General features: G+C 36.7%; 1 protein-coding gene across 5 annotated transcripts in view; it reads left to right on the top strand.

The window, feature by feature from the left end:
• The window catches only part of LOC112143303 (CUB and sushi domain-containing protein 3), a gene marked incomplete at its 5' end in the record, with an annotated part of 317263 nt that overhangs the window by 200196 nt on the left and 101095 nt on the right, over positions 1–15972 (top strand). For all 5 annotated transcript variants that reach the window (XM_024267159.2, XM_024267162.2, XM_024267160.2 and 2 more), the window contains 5 exon segments: positions 1411–1480; positions 3902–4018; positions 4709–4918; positions 6707–6895; positions 7832–8009. In XM_024267159.2, coding sequence (XP_024122927.1) covers positions 1411–1480; positions 3902–4018; positions 4709–4918; positions 6707–6895; positions 7832–8009 — 764 coding nt within the window.

Raw genomic sequence — 15972 nt, forward strand, 5'->3', positions numbered from 1 at the left:
CTGAGAAAAAATTGAGATTTAACAGAGATTTCTTAATTGTTTCTACAAGTGATTATATTTTATATTAAATAATAACCAAAAACAGGCTGAAAACAAAGATTTGGACTATTGTTGCTACATATCATATGTGGAATGCCGGGGGTTATCATAGCATCTTACACAGGTTGCAGTTTTTGTGTTACACCCTCTGCTAATACAGTGGATTCAATTTTGTCATTTTATTATTTTTTTTATTTTATTATTTTATTATTTTATTATTTATTTTTATTTTTATAAATGTCTCTTTTAATTTTGTTGTATTTATCTGCCATGTCTTAAATTCTAGTCAGTGAAATATTTTCTGACAGTAAACTGGTCTGAACACATCAAGGCTTCACATGGAGCAGCACGTTAGCATTAGCATCATGCTAAAGCTACAGCGCGGTCACCATATCAACACTTTTTATTAAACTTCTGCAGCCAGTTTGTACTCCAGTTCTGACAGAATCCTCAGATGTTCCGCTGCTTTATCACCCGAAACTAAACGTTACATGGAGAAGATTAGCTGAGGTGACTGCGTTTGCGTTTGCTTACCTTGAGCGCAGACGAAGGAAGTGGAGAGGTCTAAAAAATGTAATAAAATGAGCGCTAATAAGCATAAATAATTAGATCCAAACATTTACTCACCATGTGCTCTCTAGCTTTTACTCGCCAAAGAGTAGAAAATGCTTGCAATGGGCGAGTGTCAATTTCGGACCCTTCAAAGTAAAAGTCAATGGCGATAGACTCATTCTTCTATCAAGAAAAAGTTCTATTGTGATATCTATTATCGTTGTATCATCCAGACCTTGTTTAAAGGCCACACCCCTTCCGCTGAAAACGAGTTTGAGAGAATCTGTTAATCAAACATTCGAGGTGGGGTCTGGCAGAAACCACATGCTTTTCCTGAAGCATCTGATTGGTCAGTTTAAAACTTGAATAACTCGGGATAAATGAGCTGTCCAGTGATTCTACAGTCTGTAAATAAAACCAATAAAATGTATAGAGAAGGATTAGTAGTTTTATGAACTCACAGCGAAGTATGAAAATATTCAAGTATTTCTGAGAGTATAAAGTTTAATTAAAAAGAATTATTAACCCTTTAACTTCCAAGCCAAGACAAAATCAATATATTTTTTCTGCCACTTATTTCTTTGGGAGAATAAAATAATCCGTGTTTTTGAAAATGTGTTTTCTAAATGTGTTGTACTTTTAATTCAATATTTAAAGGGATAAAGAAGAAAAACAATAAAAATTGGTTGAGTCTTGTTGCACTACTACTCCTGACACTATGTACATAAAAAGGCTGCACAATCCAGAGCTATAGTATTTTTGTTTCATATTTCTTTGCAATATTAAATCATTAAATAATGTATTTTGTTTCTTTAACAGGGCAATGCATATATAACCTGCATGCCAGGGCCTGTCAGAAGATGGAATTACCCCGTTCCGCTGTGTTTAGGTAATGTATCATCTTCTGCAGTCAAACTAAAGGGATGAACTAAACACCAGAAAACTGCTGTTGCTGCATCAAACACAAGTTTATTTTCAGTCATAGAGGTTTTTTTTTTTTATTTACATAATACCTTTTTTTGTTCAATATGTGTTGTTTTGTACACAGTTGTTTAAGACAAACACAGCAAAGCTGTGGCTTGAAAAGGACTTGTTTCAGTGCATGATAGAAAGCCATTATTTCAGTGTTCAAAATGGATAGAGCGAATGATGGTTTTGTTTCAAAGGCTTTTGGAACAGGTAGTAGGAATTTTCTGTGTTCCCTTCAGCTGAAGATCAATAAGGCTTTGCACCATCTCAATGTGCTGTTTGGTTCCTGATCCCCTCCTGATGAGGCTGCGGTCTCCCTGACATTTCCTCTGAAGTTGATAGTCACACAAATACACACCCTGAAAAGGGCAAAAGCAATTAATATGTAACACAGCAATCATGTGCAAGCTTTTCATTTTTGTTTTTGGCCCCCAAACAATATCAGAAATGCATGATTTTTGTTTATTTATTTTCCAATCTGACTTTGAGATTGAGACCCAAAAAGAACGTGGCATTTTATTTCACCCTTCTGCAGTCTGCCATCTTAAACCCCGCCCCCACAGTCAAAAGAATAGAATACACAGACCCTCCAGGATTTCGTGGCCGATATTTATGATTGTTGAGCCCTAAAACGCCTGATGTTGCATCAGCTTTTGTGAAAAGTTGCGACAAAAGTTGCATTTTTTTATATATACTTTTTTCAAAAAGCACCCAAAAAAATGTTAATATATTACATAAACTTCACATTCTCATATTCCAACTCTTTTTATTGTGACATGTGCTCTCGGAAAATACTGTATTATCACCATATACAACAGTTTTGGGCTATTATTTAACATAACGGTGAAACCCAAAATGAACTTTTATTCCTCCCTGCCCACAATATCCCAAATATTTGTGTATTGCTTTAAACATACTTCAGAATAAAATGGCATTCTGCAATGAAAAATTAAAAACTTAGAAAAAAATGGCATACTCTGATTAAGCCTCAGAGCTCCATGTTCTCCTCAGAATCTTCCTCTATCCATTTCAAAGGCATGAAAGAGAGGAAGACCAAATTGTATGCAGATGAGAGCGGAATTTTGGACTTCTACACACGTTTGCATAGACTTTTCATTGCAAGAGGCCGCTTGAATGCGTGCCGGTGTGTGAGCATCTTCAAAGTTCCAGTAAAGTTGCAGTGAAGGCGTGGAGTTGAACAAATTGTGGCTTTCGCGGTCTCTAGAACAACTCTGGCTGCTGAGAGTTAAAAGATCAATTAAGAAAACTGAGGCAAGACCATGAAGACTTTAAAATCAAAATTAAAAGGGAGCCAGTGAAGGAGTTATTTCCTGTCTTTTTCTTTTCCCGGAAAGGGTTTTAAATATTTGGTAATGTGTGGCTTTCTAGAAAACTGCAAATCTTTAGACACACCATGTGACTGAACACGTTTTCTGTTAGCCTACGCACTGACCCCGCCCCACATCACTGAAGAACAAAAGTGATGCAGCCCTAACACGCAGAAGTTTGGGGACCCCTGCTTTAATGCGCAAACGGTTGCCTGAACGCCCTAGGATCTGTACTCAACATGCTAGTGATAAAAAGCACATCAGAGAGGTTTCATGCCCTCGCAGAAGTGCCTCTCCTTCCCTCTTCTCTTTCGTTTCATTGAACAAGCAGGTCAAGCCGGGGTCCTTCTACCAGCAAAACCGTTTTTTTAACCAATTAATTTATGTCTCTGTCCTTGGCGGGCGCTCCCTGAAGACAAGATACCAACGCTCCATGTGTTCTGTGTCAGATTTGCCACTTCGGCATTGGAATCTGAACTGGAGGAACGATCCGTTTCTGGAATGTTGCGCATGTTGATGTTTTTTGTAAGACTGGGGATTCGTCACAGTGAATGCAGATGAGTGTAACCTTCACAGCAAGCTCTCTCAAGTGCAGTTAAATAAAGGAGGGAAAGGGAGAGAATGAAGCAGTTACTGCCGGTGCTGAGCAAAAGAGTATTGAGTATTGACTCCCTCGTTTTTTTTTATGATTTAAAGAACCATCACACTGCTTCACTCAGCTGTGTTTGCACGAATGCCCTTAAGGAGAATTCTTGAACCAGAGTGAAAGAGAAATGAAGCCCCAAAACCAGAAAATAGATGCATAAACAGGCACATAAAAAGCCCGGCGACTCTTCGTCTGTTCTGAACTCATTCTCAACAGCCGTGCATGCAGTGGAATTCACAAGCAGAGATTCTCTGTGATCTTTGCCCAGCCTTCATTTTCAACTTGTAGTCATTGTTTTGCTTTGTTTTCCCACTGTGCTTTTGTGTGGGGGGAGTGACATGTTCTTTCTCCTTGGTTGGTCTCTCAGCTCAGTGTGGAGGCTCTATGACAGACTTCAGGGGTGTCATTCTCAGCCCGGGCTTTCCAGGGAATTACCAGAGCAGCCTGGACTGCAGCTGGAGAGTTCAGCTCCCCGTTGGCTTCGGTTTGTAGACCCACCACCAGTCTGTTCTATCTTTTTTTTTTTTTATTCAAGCCTTTATGTCCACAGCATCAACTTCCCATGCTCAAAATCATTGTGTTGTCTTCCCTTTTCATTCATTTGTTTTAGTAATTCAATGTTAAAAATTACTCACTTTTAAAAATGTTGTGAACAACTTTGTGTCAAATAAAGCTTTTTCCGTCATTGTGTAAGAACATGTCCACAGAATAATATTTTGATAAAAGCTTTTTGTTGTTGTACGTTTTTAATTTCCTTGAACTTCACCAACCTCAGTTTTTCTGACACAACAATGGAAGACGTCGGCAAGATAACGCCAATGCTCTCCATTTCGGAGGGACTGACATTTGGCCTGTTGGTCTCATCAATTATTACCATCTGACCGAGAACATAAAAGGCTCCTGCTGCATAATCCAGCAGAGAAGTAGCTGCCAATGTTACATGCTTTAGATCAAATCGAAAAATGTAATAATGTCAGCTTTCAGTAAAAAAAGAAACATACATATATATATATATATATATATATATATTCACACCTCTGTTGTTAGCTATGGATTAGAATTGTCTGGGATCCTCGTCCTGCCAAAACAAAAACTGAAATGTGAGATTTGTCCACTGGTGCAATGCTAAGAATCATGAACTCCCATTGATTTCAATCTCCTTTTTTTTCTTTAGGGATCCATCTACAATTTCTGAACTTCTCCACAGAGCCGGTCCATGACTATTTGGAAGTGCGCAGTGGCAGCCTGGAGACGGGAACAGTGATTGATAGATTCAGTGGCCCGGTGGTGCCCAACTCTCTCTTCAGCACCACCCACGAGACCACCCTCTTCTTCCACAGCGACTATTCCCAGAACAAGCCTGGCTTCCATATTATTTATCAGGGTGAGGCCAGGAGTGTAATACTGTTGCAAATGTTTTTATTTTGAGCAAATCCTGTGGGTGATCAGAGAAGCCTGCAAACAGAACCCCCTGAGTCTGCCATACACTGTAAAAGTGAAATGTTGGATTTAGGAACAAAACCTCTGCCATTTGTTACATTTGAAATTATTAGTTTTTAGTTATTAGTTTTCATTTACTCAACTTAAAATTTTGATTTGATAGAAACTAGAGTCACTTTCATTGAGGTACATAGGAAAACTACTTTAACATGTAATTTACAAAATCACGTTACCATCTCCTCTCAAAATCAATTATAAATTTGTCTTCATTTTTTTTTTATCATGTTTTCCTTCTTTGTTTCATCAGTTTTAAGTATTCTCAATGTGGCTCTAAACATACAAATGAGGATTGTTTGGTTAGTAAAAAAAAGGTGGAATACTGGTAGAAGTCAATGTCAAACTTGTCAAGGTCAAGGCCCGAGGGCCGGATCCGGCCCTCCGGCTAATTATATCCGGCCCTCCAGATTTTTAATGAACTTTTTCTTAACGGCCTGATGTTATCTCGCGCTTATTTCTAACTTTTATAATTTTGACAAAATATCTTTTTACGGGGAGTAAAACATTGACAGTCATTTAAGGTTAAAATTGCATCATTATTAATCATTATTCATTATTAATTAGGAGCAGATGAAAAAATATTATTTGAAAAAGATCGTATTGGTTGCATAGAAAAGCTTCCTGCTCCACTCCATTCTGATGCATCCACTGGTAGACGACTAGATCCATGTACGTCTACGTTTTCCTCGTCTGACTGGCGTCTGGCTCACAAAATCCAATATTTCTTGCAATTTTTATTGCGCCAATAATTTCATCCTGGGGGTTTGAGAGACTTTAAGCTAGCAGGAGAGAGTGGATGAAGGGAAGTGGGAGCAGGCTCACCCCGGGTTCACACCGCACACGGAAGAGGCCGCTTTCATTCGGCGGCCTTGTTAATCTATGGTGTAGTTCACACCAGATGCGAAGAGCTGCAGCCGGTTCTCACTGTGCAGCAGTTTTTCAACATCTGATCTATTTTTTTGCGTAAGTTGCGAGCGATCCGCATCAACCTTGGCAGGAAGTTACGACAAGACACACAAGAAAATTCCATTAATTTTCAAAATATAACAAATTTTTTATAATAAAATACAGCGATTGACAAATGCGATCATATTTTTGCATTGAAACAAACTTTAGAGATAAATATAAGCTTTTCCACCCCTTATTCGCGGAGGTTAAGTGCCGGAGACCTCCGCAAATACGCTGAATTCGTGAATACAGAGAACCCCCCGTCTCCGTCTCACCACCCGTCCACCGCAGCTGAAGATTATGTGAACACTGCGCGCGCACACCACTTCCCGAGGCTTTCGAGTGCGATGTTACCCAGCATTACTCAGCGCCATTAGTGCTCTTCCACAACAATTTAGGGATGAAGTTCTGATAAACTACTGCCGCCCTGCTGAGACTGTCCTAGAAAAAAGCATAAATGTTATGATTTTGGCTAAAAACGGCACAATCATGATGAAAACAACACTGAGAACGCATTTAAAACAGATCAAAAAAGGATCAATGTAGGACCTTAGCTGTGATCTGGAAAACAGCAAATGATTATATAATTCCACTGTTTTAATATCACTTAAACAGCAGGTACCTCAGAAAACGTACTTTCATGATATACCTACACCTAGAGCATTATGCAGTGTTTGAATGTCTGCTTTCTCTCATCTGCTCTGCCGGGTTTGACCTTTTTCTGCAGCATATGAACTCCAAAGGTGTCCTGACCCGCGGCCCTTTCGCAGTGGTATAGTGATTGGTCAGGACTACGGTGTGGGGATGACCATTTCCTTTGAGTGCTTGCCAGGTTACACACTTCTCGGAGAAGCATCCCTCACTTGTTTGCATGGAGTAAGCAGGAACTGGAACCACCCCATACCCCGCTGCGAGGGTGAGTCTTATTAAAAAATCAATAAATAAAATAATGATTAAAAAAACACCTGTATCATGCATGCTGTACTAGAATGTCATGGAGTTGAATCATTGTATCCAAACCCTTTTTGTCCCTTTTTGATAACCTTGGTTTACATTATCAAAGAACCGTTTGTCAGCCTTGCTTTTGATGTTTCTCCGAACTCGGATGAAAAATATTTTGAAATCTTCAATAAAGCCGTGAGCGCGACAACCTCAAAAGGGTGACTAGTGTAAATGCAAACTCGACTTTTCTCTTGTCATTACAGACAGTAAACACATCCTTGAAGCTGTTCTAAAAGACGATTCTAGGTCCTTTTGTGCGCTTGAAGTCCTGTCTTTTATTTTGGCACATAAAAGTCCCTGACTCCCCATCAACAAGACACAACTTTGCCCGTTTAAACTGATGCAACCCATTAAAATAATTTATGGAGGGTTTGCAAGTCTTTCTACAAAGTTAAAAATGCCAGAGCGTCATAAATTTAACATTGTCTCAGTAGATAAGACTTTTTTCTTTTGTTTTTCAGTAAAGTTAAGGTGCACCAAATAACCATGTTGTAAAGTTCTTAAATGTTAAAACCTGATAAATAGTTTATTCTGTTTATTTAGCTGTTTTATTGTCTTTGAGGAGTTTGTAACTTCTGTTTTCATCTAGAGTACGGTAACTCTCAGATTATATTCAGGTGTTAACACAAACAAAGGCTCTGACAGATTTAGCATCAAAAATACTCGTTTTCACCGATCATTTTCAACATGGCATCCAACAGTACCTCCAGAGATAAACTAACACACTCTTATGGTATGTTTTATCAACTGTATGTGACATAAAAGCCATAAACGCTACTTTTATGACAGAAGGTAAGAGTGGATTTGTATTTATTTCCATTACTGAACTGTTTTTTCTTACTCCCTCCAGCTCTTTGTGGTGGAAACATAACATCCATGAATGGCACGATTTACTCTCCCGGACACCCTGCTGAGTATCCACACTTCCAGGACTGCATGTGGACAGTCAGAGTGCCTCCAGGATACGGCATCTACATAAACTTCTCTGTTATAAATACAGAGCCCATCTATGACTTCATCACAGTGTGGTAAGCTTCTATTTATTCATGTTTCTTACCTTTAAGCCTGTTTTGGTGCAGTTAATTATCAGTCATCCTCTGGTTGCACATATCCCGTCTTTTCTGAGCTATATTTAGAATATTTCAGGTCTTTCTGATTAACAAAAAACATGTTTATCACTGATTTTGATCAAATTGATTAGAATCGATTTAAGCTTAACAGATCAATAATCGATTTATAAATATAGAAATGGATTTAACATGTAATGTGAAAGTCTGCTAGCTTGATGCTAATGTTTAATGGAATTTCCCATAGGATGGCTAATGCTAATGCTCGGTCAACCTAAACATACATTGCTGAATAAATGAACGTTTTTATAAACTCACAGGCATTAATTTTTATAATTCTTTGAACAAAATACTTTTTTAAAGTAATCATTTGTGGTCTAAAACATTTTTTTTTTCTTCATACTGTCTTCTTCTTCTGGAATAAGGTGTAATGCTATAGCGTGATTGCCACCTAGTGGCCAAACTGAAACGCCCTCCAGGAGAAGCAGAACAATGTTCACAATGTTAATGATCTGAACATTTTTGGTAGAAATTCTCCTTTTAAGAAAACCATGTAAAACTGTATGTTATTAACAATCTCATCAGATTAATATAAATATATTCAAACATATATAGATTATTAATGTATTTCTAAACAAATGTGTATAAATGTGTACACTCAAAACTGAATTGAATTAAATAATCAAAAGAATCGAAAAAAAAATCAGAATCTGATCGATCCAGGCTCTTCTGAATCAAATCAAATATTTTCTGAAAAATATAATGGATACGCAGCCGTAATGCTTTGTCGCAAATGTATTTCTGATTTTTTTAACAGTTTGAAAAAAGAATTTAAATTGCAAGCTACGTTCACAATGAACACACGATGCACGTTCAATAATAAAAGAGCATTCTCGAACGGGCTTTTTTAAACACGCATTTAGCCAATGATGTTCAAAGTATACGAGCTGGGAGGGGCTTCTTCCTTTTTTTTTGTTACTATTTACTAGCACATGTCCGCCACCTACAGTTGGAAGAGGCTTGGTGCAAAATACGGAAGTCTAAAACACACATTTAAGCACTTTGACATGGATTTTACATGGGAAGAGTTTGCTTGAATGCACGTTGCCAAGGGTGATGCAAATTTACAGTGGCTTTGGAGTTTTGTTTTCCCATCCTTAGAGCTAGAAATATGTTTATTTATTGTTTATTTCATAATAGCTTGTAAAACATGACCTTAGTAAAACCTTCAGAATCTGCCTGCAAAAAATTGTGCAAATATGCAGGCATAGAACTACCTGATATATAATTAAGATAGCTGTAGATTTTTGTTTTTCTTTTTTTTTAATGATAGCTTTAAAAAATTATGTTTTTCTATAAATCATATTTACCTGAAAAGCCTGATAAATAGTCTTTCAAATGTTCCACATTCTGAGAGGAACATGCATTTGTTGAATTAGCAGGAGAGCTAAGTTTTCTGGTTGCCACCCAAGAAAAATGTACCAAAGCCCAAAAAACTCTCTAAGAACTGGGATCTGTGGTGTTCTCGCCTCTATCCTCCTGTATGTTTGTATCCAAAGGTTGTTCCTAGATATGGCGCCGAGTGAATTCACTGAGTGGTAGATCTTAATTCCAAAAGCAGCCTTTCATCCTAACACATTTTTCTCATGTGACAGCCTCACAAGTTGTGCATACCTCCTTTATTCTCTGTCATCTCTGGAGCTCTGAAAGATCAGAGGAAGGTAAAGAGCCTCAGCTTCCAATAGTTTTCACAAAGAATTACTGGAAATATTGAGCAAGCCTTCTGTTCTGCTGAAAGACAAACTAAGAAGATGCACAGAAGGGATTTTGCAGTTGACAAAGTGATGTGCTGTACACATCAGGCATGTGATGCACGTTCAAGAACCTGCTGAACACGCTTTTAGTATACGGTGTTCACACTGGACTGTAGTGCATGTACTCCCAGTTGGAGGAGGCTTGGTGCAACATGTCGAAGTGGTACAAGTCTCGCTTTTTCTTTGACAACCGTACTCCAGTTTATAACAGACAAGCTGTCATATGATTCCGGCTGGGAAAAAAACACAAATATTGATTGATTTTTAAATGGTTGGTACTTCCGTGTTTTGAAAAGGATGCTACTCACACATCACTACCAAATCCAAGTCTCTGATTGGTCACAGTTAAGGGTTTTTGCAATTTAGCTCAAGATGTTCAATTAGTTGATCTTCCAGTGCGCATCAATGAACACTTGTTTTGTATGCAGAGCCCATGGCCGGACTTAAAAACTTACGTAGCAACGTGTGAACACGAGAGTTCTGGACTCGGAAGACCAGAATTCAGGTTGACGTGTGTTTACATAGACTCATTGGAAGTGGCCCCATGTGAAGCATTAAAGATCCCCTATAATTTTTTTTTTATTTAAAAAAAATGTTCCCAGAAGTGTTTTAATTATGATTATGACATTTTAAACCAAAATCCTACAACCTAAATATCCTAAAAAGCCATTTTTCACTTTTGATATGAAGCCTCTCTTTCCAAAATCTCCCCCCCGACCTCCCTGTCTGATGATCATAGCTCTGTGTCTCGGTGTCTCGCTAGCATTAATCGTCACCGCTGCTACTTAAAAAGGTCAAGGAATATTGGTAATGTCCAGCTACATGGTTTTGATCAGGATGTCAGCTGGGACGAGGACATGAAGAGCTTCATGGACAGAACTTCCTCCAAAATCCTGATTCCAGTTCACCAAAGACTCTTTTAGCTAATTCTCCAATGTTTATTGACTGTGATCAATACATTCAATCATTGGTTTCTCAGAGTTCTTGATAAAATAATGAAAGCTAACATCAAAATGCTCTTTCATTGATTTACAATCCTTTCCAACTGCGGTCAAATGAGCCGCCGTTCACATTTTGTGGTCACATCAAGAAGCTCCCAGAGATTTTCCAGTGTTCTCAGTCCTGCTACTGTAAGTATTGGATGAAACTCACACAAAAAATCCAGTGATGCTGATTTGACCACAGAAATGTGAACGGCAGCTCATTTGACTGCAGTCAATGTGAAGATACCATCTTCTCTTCTCCAGAACCTGAACTAGACACGCTAGGAACAGATGAGGGTTTAGTGCATGTGCAGCAGAGCAGTTCAACAGAGTCTGTCTGCAACTTATTTGATTGACAGCAATTCAAAAGGAGAAATACTCAAAAACGAAATGATTTCTTATTATATTTGTTCTTTTTTCAAAAGAAAAATGCCACACATACATGTTAAAAACTAAAAAAAACATGATTTTCATCGGAGGAGACTTTAAGGCCATGGAGTCGAATGAGACCCATTTCAGGTATACCATCGGTTATTCAACCTTTTTTGACCCTTGGCTTGACATTTTGCTTTTTTTCCTTCTCTGAAAAGTTATTTCACCCATGAAGGAAATAAACTGTGGCACTGGAAGTGGTTAACTGAGATAAAAAAAAAAAAAGTGGAAGAAAATGTGAGATGCTCTGCATCCCGTCCTCTCCAGCTCACCAAATTTATGGTAGCAATTTGACTCCAGAGTCCCCAGTGAACATTACATAAAATGACATAAATCTGTATCAGCATGAAAGCCTAAAGTCTGAGTCACTTGAGATGCTCGTATGCAAAAAGTTCTGCTGATAACAGACAGTTGCAGACGCAGTAAACAACACTACCTGCCGTCTGTCATTCCAGCAGCTGCCTTCTAGTCAGCTTGTCCTGCTTTCTTTACCTTCCTGTAGCCTCTCTGTTGAGCCTCAGGCAGTCACGGAGCTGTCCTCGTGGGTGACAAAAGAAGGGAAATGCCTTCCAGAATCCGGCACTGCCATTTATACTATGGGTAGAGGGAGCTACGGGCAGCTCTGATTTTAAATGAAATGGCGCATAAACAATCTGTCCCCTGATGGCAACATTTCATTTCCTCGCCTGACTGCCGCCTCCTATTCTGCTGATCACTCTAAAATGAAACTGACGTGAGCTTTTATTTATTTATTTATTTATTTTCCTTTAGTCTATAAGATATTAAAGGTGCACATACATACAAGAAAGGCGTTTAGTGTAAATCATTCCCCTGAATAGGCTTGGAGAAGTGCCAGTAATGAAGCACTGCATTTATGAATAAAAGAAAAGCACTTTTTTTTTTTCTTATTAAAATGCATATTTCAGCTCTCAAAGTAAATTGTATTTTGTCTCCAACTTATACACTCTTAAAAGGTTTGGAAAGTTTCTCATTTACAGAGTTTTTTTTTTTATCCAGCGCCTGTCTCACAAATGGATTTACTGCTAATAGCAAAGTCTTTTATTACCACACAGCAATCTGTCTATCCAGCTATTTGTAGGGAGAAACGGGAAATCTTTTAGGTTAATGTTGGCCCCTGCTGGAATACTAATACGAGTAACAATTCTAAATTATTTCCATACATTTATTTATTTATTTTTTGTTCTATTTCAATTAGAATGTACTGTACATACGATCTACTTAAAGAACAGGAGTAGGATGAAGACCAAGTCTTATAAATCCCATTCCTATTATTCCATAAGATATGAATAGATGACTAAATTCAATAAAAACAAAAAAATAGTAAATCCATAATAGTAACAATAATGCAACTTTGAATACTATACATTGTGCTGCATACAAGTCAATCATTTTGTTTTTACATTTAAACTTAAAACAAACAACACTTAAAGACTTTTTCTGGTCAATATGTATGTATCCCCATTTATTTTTAACTTGAACACAATCATAATAAGGAGTCATATGCATCATTTTTGTTGTTGTTGTTTTTGCTAAATTGTTAAAGGTTTGATTCATAAGAATTACCCCAGATGTCCAAACTATATGAAAAATACAATAAAATCAAGGAGAAATACAAAATATACTTAGCTTGGTAATTTAACAAATATTTAATTTAGTTAAAAATTGCAAGATTTTTCCTTATTCTTTTTTAATATGTAAGCAATATGTTGATTACATATTACATTTCCATCAACACTAATCCCCCAAAATCTAAATTCATTAACTCTTTCTACATTAACACCATTCCACTTCAATTTAATGTAAAATTTGAAGTGGATTGTTTGTTACTGAACAATATAAACTTTGTTTTGTTTAAATTGAGAGGTTGTTTCTATTATTCGAATAATTTATTTTTCGATAGTAGAAACTAATATATCCAAGTTTTTCCCAGAACAAAAAAAAAAAAGGTGTAATTTGCGAGCAGAGCAAGTTTATGTATAAAATAAAAAATGCTGGCCCCAGTACTGAGCCTTGTGGAATACCACAATGTATTTTTTTGGTGTTTCCTGTATATTCCATATACTGCTGACGAGTAACTAATAACACATTGTAATGAAATATCTCTAATTCCATAAGATTGGAGCTTGGCAAGCAAAATGTTGTGGTCAATTGTGCTGAAGACACAATTGAGAAGATTTGTATTGACTAATTCTGTAGTAATATCTTCAGTAATGCTAAGGTTGTTGAACAATGATCTCAGAAGCCATACTGATTGTCATTTAAAAAGGAATATTTTTCCAAGAAATTATCAAACTTTTCAGCAAATTTAGAATAAGGAAATAGGTCTGGAAATATTAATGTCTCATAAATTCTCTTTTATTTTGGTAGATCCCTTAAAAAAAATGTGATCACTGTCAATTTCTAAAATCCATGCTGACCCATACTGTCTTGATGCCTCAGGCAAAATCTCTTCCTACTCACTTCCTTTTTGCTACACATGGGAGATCTCAAGGTCCACCAGGCCACGAGGCACGTATAAAATTGCTCTGGGTTTTTCCCAGCCAGACTTGCCTGATGTAGCTCTTCAGGGTGCCCCCCCCCCCAGATGCTCCCTAATTAGATGTCTGTGTTGCCTCATCTAGCCCTTCTCACAGGGAAAGCTGCAGTAAAGTCCAGGTCTATTTTAACTTTTGTGTTTTCATGAATTGAAAATTTCCCCCTCAGGTTTAGCTCCATTTTTAACTTGGCATTTCACTACTTGCCATTAGTCAGTTTCACAGATATTTGTAACCTCATTTGGGAGCAAAGGCTCCTTCATTCTTCCACTTGGGGCTGCGGTGCGATATGTCAGAGGTGGATTCGACTGACAATATTCACAGCTGACGTCATCCCTCTAACCTTTTCTGTGGCTGCTTGTTTTGTCAGTCTGTTGAAAGAACAGTGACACAGACAGAAATGATGGAAACATTGTCACGTACAGTAGTCGTCTGATTTGAATCCGGCTTAAGTTTGTTTTCACTCTTCTACATTTGCATGTTGTTATGCATCCTGAAGAATAATTTCTTCAACTTTGTGCTTCTAAATGGAAATTACTGGAAAGAAATCGTCAGATTGACGTGTTTTAATCTCTTATTTGTAGAGGACTATTTTTTTATGACATTTAAAAGTAAAAAAAAATAAATACTCCTTGTTTTTTTACATATATCCATTCATCTTCAGAACCACTTAATCCCTTTTATTGGACTATGGGAGGACGCAGGAGAAACTCCCCACCCAATGAGTGAGGGCATTAACACAGAAAGGTCCACACTGGGATTTGAACCAAGCTCTCTCTCTGTAAGGTGAAAGTGCTAACCACTACACCACTGTGCCGCCTTTTTGTTCATTGACAAGTGATCACAAAGTTCTACATTCCAAGAAGTAGCAAACATTTCTATTTGAAATGTACCTGGTTTTAAAGGTGTCAGAAACTTGAATTAAAACAACAATCCAACATATTTATTTGTGTTTAGATTTTTAAGTATTTATATAATCAAAAGAAAGTGATGGTAAAAGGTTGTCAGAGTGGATTTCTGAAAGCAAATTTTATCATCTTCTGCTGCACAACAGTGTCTAATTGTTCTACAGAGACAAAGTTCTTAAAGCATAGACTTAAATTTACATGTATAGAATGAGGAAAAAATGTTCTCATAAGAATGACTAAAAATTGAATGACGTTCAGCCCAATAACACATATAATGTGTCAATTGCAAGCATTTTTTTTTTGTTTTTATGTACTTAATTGTAGTTTATTTTGATCATAGAGACAAAAACCTGTTGTAAAAACTAAGTGAAAATGTTTTCATTTTAGAAAAACAACATGAAAAAATGAGAACATTGTTTAAGTACAAATTGGCAAATTTTCAAAAATCTTCCAAAAATCTAAAACTAGCACTTATTCTTATAACATAAATGTATTTTTTTGTTTCCAAAATAACATAAATCAATGCCACTCCAACTTGTTAACATTTAATTAACTTTAAATGAAGAATGACAGAGAAATTTGAGCTTTTTTGAGTCTTAAATACAGTTTTTCTTTCGTCAAGAGTATGGAGAAAGATTATTTTCTCACTTTTTATTAATAATGTCCTTATTTCTAAATCTAGTGTTTTTACTTTGTGAATTTTTTATGTCAAAAACTGTTTATATACGTCTTTATATCATGATAAAATGCAACCGTGTTTTTATGTTTAACAGAAATCATAAGCAGTGCCTCTTTTGAAAGACTAAACCAAATTCCTTGTAGACTTTTTTAATAACAGAAGAACTGTTACATCCGTTTTCTCTCTCCTGCACACAATAAAAAGAAAGATGACTCATATTTTAGAGTTGACCATGAAATTCTGAGGAGACTACCCATTCAAAAATTGGCACAGCTTCATTTAGAATTTTATATTAGTTCTTAATTAATACAGTTCTATCACTGATAATGATTCAATATACTGCAAATCAAAATTTGTTCATTTTCTTTTTCATTTGTAATGCTTTTTTTTTTTTTAAGATTTCTCTCAATTATTTCATCTCTTTTTTTTACTAGCACTTCATTAAAGTGCAATATAGCCAGAGGGGGAAAGTTGAAATGTTATTGCTCTTCGTCAGCAAATAATTCCAAACTTTTGCTTTGACGATTTTGATCAATAAAAAAATAAAAAAATT

This window comes from Oryzias melastigma, linkage group LG16 (assembly GCF_002922805.2).
Source record: "Oryzias melastigma strain HK-1 linkage group LG16, ASM292280v2, whole genome shotgun sequence".
Classification (NCBI taxonomy): domain Eukaryota; kingdom Metazoa; phylum Chordata; class Actinopteri; order Beloniformes; family Adrianichthyidae; genus Oryzias; species Oryzias melastigma.